Raw genomic sequence first — 8,533 nt, 5'->3', positions numbered from 1 at the left:
TGCAAGTACAAACAACGCATTTTCCTGTATAAAAATTGACTGATCTTGGGAGAGCAGCAAATAAAAAACTTGATTATATGTTTGATGCATTTACATCAGGAGGAAAAAATAGTAAAACTCCTTAAACACCTATACAAGTGGAAATTTACAAAAGTAGAGCCTGATATAAAGGTAGATTAGCGTTTCATGGCGTGGATTCCTTTTCCACCATTTTGTCTGACTTTACAGCATAAGCCGAGGGGAACCATCCGGATTTACCCTTGCATTCTCCTTCAGACCATCCATTTGGAGTTACCTATTGTAACAACAACCCCATTATATCGGCAATTTTAACATATTTTGCTCGCTAAAAAGTTGTATCCTAGAGAAGCATCTCTTTGGTAACCAACAATAGGAAATTTATCAACAGAACAAAGCAATGCAATAACACGGTTACAATGAGCAACGGAAGATGTAAAGGATAAGAGGATATATTGTAATAATTATGATCCACAGTCAAATCAATAATGTGCACCCTACAGAACAACATTTCCAAGTGTTGAAGTCCTCAGACGTACAATGTAGCTTCCCTTCTCCTTAGACTAAGGGACATGGCTTCACGAAATAAATGTATTGTTGCAACCAAACTTGCAACAGAAATTTGAGACACCTCCAACAACATATGGCGCCAATAAACCAGCTCTTGCCGCTGACACTCATATTCTAATTCTGGCCTATCACATCAATTAGTCAACCACAATCGACTTCATTTATGATCCTCGGGGTCATATAACTAGCACCTTTTTGTTGTTAGGTTTGGGGGGGGGGGGGGGGATACATTGGTGGTCAGGTCCATCTTGCATGCACCTTGACTAGTCCACTTGATACCAACTATCTACCACTAGCACAAAGGTAATTGTAACTCTACCCACCCAGACTTCAGAAGATGGAACCGACAACAACAACAACATACCCAGTATAATCCCACAAGTGGGATCTGCGGAAGACAGTGGCAGATCCAGCATTTTACGCAAGCGGGTTCAACTAAAAGCGACGCTAAACAACAATAGTGGTTGTACTGATAAGCCGGATTTGTCCCTTTTTTCGTGGGTTCATAAGAGTATCTTAAAATGAATAATTAAATAATAATAAAAAGAGGTCCGAATTGTTCTTCTTTAAAAAAAATAGGGCACAAAACTTAAAACGTTTAACAAAAACCGATTACTTTAACTAAAAATGTTAACAGTTACTTAGTTTTACATTTTTATTGGAACTTTAAAAAACATTCTATTGACTTAAATTAGATTTTAGAGTTTTATTAAACTCTAATAAATTTAAAAATAACAAAGTTATTAATTTACAAAAATAATAGGACAACAAAAAATAAAGAGTTATAACTTAGAACAAACTAGAAAGAGAAGATAGCTTATAAAGTGAACTAACAATTTAATTGTAACAAAAATAAACAATTTAGGATAACCTAGTTTAATATGAACTAACACATTACAAATAATTTTAAGATATGCACTTGTATATTTTAGCAAAAAATACTGTAAAATTTCATCTGCTGAAGTTAAATAGATCGTAGATTAATTCTTATTGGATTTCATTAGGAGATCAAATATAAAATAAAATAGAGATAAAAGGAAATAAAAACACACTAAGAGAATAAACTAGCTGGTTAATCATTTAAAAAAAGAATTACCTAACAATGCTAGCTATTTATTAGGCCCTTTGGCATTAAAGGGATATGCACGTGCACTCAAATACATACAGGAACAAAACTAAAAAAGCTGCCATCAGGATTTGAACTCGGGACCCTTCAGATAATTATCTTTGAACCCGTTAGACCACTTTTACTGCTGGATGAACTTGTATTAAGTGGGCTCAAATAACTCTTATACTTCAGTTTTACAGAATTTAACCTATGTAAAATATCAAAATTTTCAACGAAGCGGATTCATTTGAACCCGTTAGAACCTATGTGGGTCCGCCCCTGGCAGAAGGTGGGGTGTACGCAGACCTTACCCCTGCCTTGTGTAAGGTAGAGAGACCGTTTCCCATAGACCCTCGGCTGTGAAATAATTTTACCTAGTGTCACCTTTTATAACCAGCACTTTTTAAGCTTATCCACACCAATCTTCAGTCATATAGCAGGGGGATCTCAGCAGGTTTATTTGGTTCAGCATATTCAAAAGTTAAAGGCGGCAACTTCAGAAGGGAAAATGTCTAAGCCCCTCACTTGCTGTTGGCTATTTTAGGCGATTGTTAACCTACTATATAATAATATGTCCACAATCAACAGCAGTCTACTACCATATTCGATCTAAATTGGGACTTTCCTAACATTTAGAAGGATTTGATGAATCATATTGTTAGTTCCTACAATTACTACTGTTAGTACTGGCTAACTGAAAGGGACATCGACAAAGCAAGAGGCCAGTGTCCTGTAGTTTTGGATTTTGACTGATAATGGAGAGATGGCAATACCTTATGTACAGTTTCGGCATCACTTCTTCTTGCAAAAAAAGTGAACGGTTTAATATCTACCCCCATAGTTAGAAAAGCTCTTAGGCTTATGAACATATCGTGGAGCAATAAGTATGCAAGACTTGGAACCAAATGGAAGGTTCTGAAACTGATGTTAAATACGGTCGAGGTACTCCAGAAAATGTCAACTTAAGCATCCAAAACACAAAAAGTAAGACATGATAGTTATATCAAGCAGCAGTCATATAGGCAGTGTAATGTCTCTATTGCTTAATTAGAAATGAAGATATTTACCTGCCGGACTACCACATAATCGCCAGCCTCTAGACTTAGCTCACCATCTGCTTGGGCATCAAAAGAGTGTATAACCTACCGCCAAAGAATCAAGGAGATCAAAGAATATTGAGATTTTGGGAGGACAAAGGAGTATTCTGTAGAAGTAAATATGCCGACTCTTTAAAGAGTGCCTTACCTTTGCAATAAAATAGGTAGGACTTTTATCCTCAGCTTTTGGATGCTCAGTTCCATTTGAAGTTGTATCATGCAAAACTCTTTCTGAATTTGAAGATTGCGGGGATGACCCAATTAGTTGCTCTTCTTCAAGCATCTGACTCCAAGAAAAAAATGTTATATATTTCTGTGATCGCCTTGTTTATCTCATTTTGCCTCAAGGTAGAAGTTCACTATTATATCCAGCTTAGAGATAACTAAAAATCCTGATAGAAAAATAAAAGGTTTGAATCCACAGACCTCAGAATGCAACTTCTCCAAAATGGCAACAACATTCTGATGATAAGATCTTTCAGCATCGACCTGCAAGCTAAAATCATTTTTAGATAAAGAGTTATACAGATTTCAACTGGAAGTGATCCATGCAGAGAAAAAATAATGCAGACAAGAACATTAATATTATTAATAGGGAAGAAAAGTAGAAAGCAGCGATATAAGTGTTCTCAAGCTAAGCAAAATAGCTAAGTACGTAGGGATCTCCAATTGCTGAAGATCAGTCAAGTGGAAATCATGAAAAGGTCATTACATCCGATAGTATTAATTTTCTTAACACATCCAGAACTGAAGGGAAAATTTGATTAGGACTAGGTATCCAAGATATTTGAGTTTCATATTTATGTCATTGTGTTCTTTCATTTCAAATGACCTAAATTAGCAAATAAAATTCCCAAACATAAATTTATCAATTTAAGGTCATTTTAATAAAGCAGTTAAGGTTACCCAATACACAGTGTGATGTCAGAACATATACGAACTGAATGAAGAAAGAGAAACCAGCAATACCATGGTAAGAAGCTTTTGGAAAGTAATCTGCTGCTGGTCCTCCTCAACAGATAACATGGCATCAGTTGCTTCTTTGCCAAGAACCAACACCGAAGATTTGAGCTCCGACAATCTTGTTTCTGCATTTTTAAGCTTTGCCAAACTTTCAGTAGAAGCATCTCTAAACTTTGATTGGCGTCTTATCACTTCGGCAGCCTAAAAAGAGCAGGGGAAGCCACTTAGAACTACCAGAATTCTTGCATGAATTGATTACTACCTCATTGAAAAGGGTGTAAAGATCAGCTGATTGTAGGGGTACATTCCTTGGTGATATATGGGACAGATCCCTCTGTTTCCTTACTCTCTTTTTTTTTTAAATAAACAAGCTTTTACACCAGCCCACCCCATCAACCCACCTCAAAAAAACAAAAAAAGTTGAAAGGTACCTGGGCTTCAAACTCCTGGCGCATTCTGTCATAACGGTGAGTCAAATGGCGAGCATCTTCTAAAGGAGCACCATGTATTGATGCTCTTAACGGCTCACAAACCTACAGCTAAAAGGAAAAATGTTCACACACTATGCGCTCTTTGAACCAAGAAATGGCCACAACAACGAAAAGTCATTATGCAACATCTAAGACTCATCAAGAAAGAAATACTAGAATGCACAATACATATTAATACTGGAGAAAGGTTCATCAAGTTATACCATTTTACAGTTTCACCTACATCACATCTTGGGTTAAAAGCAGTAGAGATTCATACTTCAGGTATCTTGTCATTAGAGGTGTATGACTCATCAATAAAGATCACTTTAGTTCACTATATGAAATGAATTGCTAAAAGCATCTGCAAGTTTTAACCTCTCAGGAGTAAATAGATCTCTCCAAATCTAACCATAAGAACCCCAGATAAAATGCTCTCATATCAGAAAAAATTATGTGCTTGACCTACTTTAATGCATCATATGATATGTCGAGGATACCTGACTATTTGTTCTTGTTTTTTTGTTTAGACATCAGAAACAGATTGCTTTGCGCTTGAATTATCATATTCTGCCAGGCACATATTGCATTCAAGTTTTTAAAAAAAGATTAGACCTTGGTTCTTTTTTTTTTGTTTTGTTGATAATGGATTAGACCTCGGTTCTTACTGATACATTATTCTTTTTGCATTGCACAAAGAGTGAGAAGTGCACTATTTTGGACCTTATGCATGTCTGTGTTTGTTTTATGCTGTCTAGATGGTCTCTAGAGATTCTTCCTTCTAACCTATCCATCATTACTGTATATATCTTAACATCAGAAAGCATATTGACTCCCACAACAACAGGTAGGCAACATCTTCATAAATTAAGCAAGCTTCTGATTCCCTCTGCAGCACATCACAACTCCCATTGCAAGAAAATGGGGCAAAATAGTAAAAATGGGGGAAAAAGACTGAAAAATGACCTTCTTCAATCTACACAACAATAATAACCTTTTTGAGGGAAATCATTTGGAGTGGATATGACTGTAAAGCTAAACAGGCATTGATCTAACCTGTTGTCCAAGAACTCCAAGCATAATTTCCCTTTGATCTTCCATTGCAGCATGTGAAGTACCAAATTCCACGGCAATCCTTGGCAAGGTAGACGGACCATTTTGATTCTCACTCCCATATTTAGAACAATTCTCGGACAACTTTCTAGCTGCAAGATCAAGCTGAAAGTTGAGGCTTCCATATAACATGCTAAATAACAGAAGCAACATAAGATATGGATGGAGGTCCACAGACCTATCTCCATTTGTTTTTTACTCGTTGATAAATATCCTTCTACACCCCGAACAATATCCCTCTGGAAATGCTGTTAAGCACAAAATGCAGCAAGTTAGTTTTGTGATCCATATGCTGCTACCAAGAGGACTATCTTTAATAGAATTTTTTTAACAGGAATCAAAGGATCAGTAAATCTATTCCACCCTGGGTTAGGGTTATGAACTTAAAAGCTGATAATTGAGTCGATTCCATGAGTATAAGTTCATTATATACCGACCAAGCCGAAATAGGGTTATATGCATCCTCATTTTGAGAAGGGGTCATTCGGGCCTATCTAAATAGATACTATGTTTACGTATGGATCCTACCTGCATTCCATTTAGGATTAAGAATACATATCACCGGACCTGCTTTTTACATATCTATTGGGACCCTATTTCACCTCTTTGAGTTTGAGGACTTTATTAATAGACAAAAAATCATTAACAAAATTGTATTGGTGTTACCTTTGCAGCCCTTGTAGACATATATAAGTCTTGAAGCCGCTGATGAATCTCTAGCTCTGCTTCGTCAACCATCACAGATTCATGGCCCAAGTGCCCCAATTGTCTCAAAATAGCCTAATAAAAAGCAAAATATGAGTTCTTTCATAACAGATGATAAGAACCTACATAAGATATCTTCATTGAACTATGTTTTAAAGAACTACCATTCTAGTCTGACCCAAGCATATGATCTCACAAGTCTGGGCTTTACTTGTTTAATATTGAACTTGAGTTGAGAATTTGGGTCCAGCTACTTATGCAATAACCTTGGTTCAGATTCATAGATGAGCCAAGAAAGATAGATCGCTAACAGTAACAAGCAAAAGATATTCTAGTAATACTAACTACATGTAATAAACGCATTTTTGCATAGGGTTCTTTCTACTTCATTGCTAAACCTTAGTTCAATAAAAACTGCTTCTTGTATTATTACATACATATTTTCTTTTAGTATATAATCAAGGTCACAAATTCCAACTTAAAACAGCACACAGGAAATTATTATCGAAATCGAGGGGCTTGAATCCTTTTTTTTTTGGGTCTAAGGGCCCCCTACCAATATACCAGAGGCTTATGGGGCTTACACCTCCCTGTTAAGTACCTAAATAAGGTTTTCGGGTAGGAAATAAAAGGGAACTAAGGGTACCAAGCAACAGGAGGAGAAAAATAATTACGTCGCCAAATGGAAGTAAATCAAACAAGTTCCCTCCTCATTCCCCCACCCCCTCTACTTACTTGCTCCAAAGATAACTAATTTTACTCATAGCATTTAATATAGACCATGCAATTAGTGATACTTCAACAAGATTGGCCAAAAACATAACTCCGAAGTTTCCCGGAGAATCACCCTTTATCGATTATAGGGTAAACCTCCATCCCCCAAAAGCCCCTAGCAAGGAGAGTAACAGTGGCCCATTCCTACTTCTCTTTCTTGTTGACTCAAACACCCCATCCATATAGTTGGAGATGGCGCCACTAGGCTGTATGTCCCTCCCTTGACTGGAAAATCACCGGCTTAATTTCACTACTGTCTAGTTCTAGTAGCTTGTTATTTCATTGATAGCACAAGAATGCTATTGCCTAGCTACATGGATCACACAAACGGTTCTTAGACTCGTCATCCGTATAGTGTCTTCACTGAGCTACTTAGGTAGTTAGGTTCCATTCTTCTCTTTTTCAAACATATACTACTATGCTATTGCCTGTTTATAGGAAAACATAAACGCTGAACAAAGTCCAAAAGTAAATTATACAAACAAAATAATGAAGCAATACAGTAACTCAGAATAAGATGCAATAATAGTAGTAATAAAAATGGAATCTTTATCCATTTAAATGAGGAACAACTAAGTAGAGCAGCTTGATTAAACCTTAATTCCCAAAGTTAAAACTTTTCTCGATGACCCAAAAATAAGAACCCCTTTGATAACTTATGGCTTCTCCTACCAAACATGCTCATAACTGTATATTAATGGGAAAGTAAATAAAAAGGAAACCTGCTGTTGCTTAGCCACTTGCTCTCTCAATTTAGTAGCTTGTTTCTTTATAGCCTCCATATTAAGTCCTTCCAAGTTCTTCCCACAAGTATGTATCAAAATCCCACTAAAAAGAAAGGTGTTTTACATTACCTTTTCGAAGAGAATCTATCTTCTTTTTTGTTACAGGTAAAAGTTGGGAAAAGCAACAAAACATAACAGAAGAGCAATAACCAATAAGAAAACAGAAAGTGGGGTTGCCAACAAATAGATAAAAGGGCTATGGGACATAGGAGAAAAAGTGACGGTTACTGTTTCTGCACAAATTTAACGCCAAAAGGAAGAACAATACGGGGGAGAAGAATGTTTGACAGCACTTTTTTTTTTTATACTATTTTTTTATGTATTTGGTAAACACCAAAATGGCGAGGTGTTTATCAGCCAAAATTAGTCATAAGCAATAGTTGGTCACCTTAAAATATTACTCCTATTTTCTATAATTTAAAAGTACTGTTTGACCAAATATTTTATGTGGTAATGCCATCAACCAGGGAGTACACGGTTAGCCACTAATAATACATGTATTTACTTTTAAGTTACTGTTTAAAATATCATTAGTCTTTAGCCACTGCTTTAATAAACTTTAACTGCCTGGACGAAAATATCCTTCTGCTCATATCCTTAACTTTTGAACTTAACTTCAGGACTTTAGGACTACATGTCCTTAACTTTTGAACTTGTAACTCTAAGTTCAGGACTTCAGGACTACATGTCCTTAACTTTTGAACTTAACTTCAGGACTTCAAGAACTTAACTTTAGGACTATATGTCCTTAACTTTTGAACTTGTAATTGTAAGTTCAGGACCAAGTATCCTTAAATTTTGAGTTTGTTAGTCTAAGTTCAGGACCTATTGTCCTTAACTTTTGGGCTTCTTAGCCTAAGTTCAAGACCTATTGTCCTTAACTTTTGAGCTTGTTAGTCTAAGTTTAGGACTTCAGGACCTATTGTCCTT

At 36.1% G+C, this 8,533-nt stretch overlaps 1 protein-coding gene across 2 annotated transcripts; it reads right to left on the bottom strand.

Annotated features, from left to right (window-relative positions):
- LOC109244531 (SH3 domain-containing protein 1-like) lies at window positions 1-7,904 on the bottom strand. Of its 2 annotated transcripts, none has more exons than XM_019411638.1 (10): window positions 7,541-7,904; window positions 6,006-6,119; window positions 5,518-5,587; window positions 5,283-5,431; window positions 4,188-4,289; window positions 3,763-3,957; window positions 3,220-3,282; window positions 2,942-3,076; window positions 2,764-2,838; window positions 1-295 (listed from the first exon to the last, which is right to left on the bottom strand). In XM_019411638.1, the coding sequence occupies exons 1-10, from the start codon at window positions 7,598-7,600 to the stop codon at window positions 185-187; spliced, it is 1,074 nt and encodes a 357-aa protein (XP_019267183.1). In that variant the 5' UTR covers window positions 7,601-7,904; the 3' UTR covers window positions 1-184. The 2 variants fall into 2 exon arrangements, with proteins under 2 accessions (XP_019267183.1, XP_019267184.1); XM_019411639.1 differs by lacking the exon at window positions 7,541-7,904 and adding an exon at window positions 7,415-7,492.
- Window positions 7,905-8,533: the final 629 nt, after the last annotated feature.

The sequence above is a fragment of the Nicotiana attenuata genome, unplaced genomic scaffold (genome assembly GCF_001879085.1).
Source record: "Nicotiana attenuata strain UT unplaced genomic scaffold, NIATTr2, whole genome shotgun sequence".
Lineage (NCBI taxonomy): Eukaryota > Viridiplantae > Streptophyta > Magnoliopsida > Solanales > Solanaceae > Nicotiana > Nicotiana attenuata.
The sequence above is the reverse complement of the archived record's forward strand: the minus strand, read 5'-3'. Positions and strand labels throughout refer to the sequence as shown.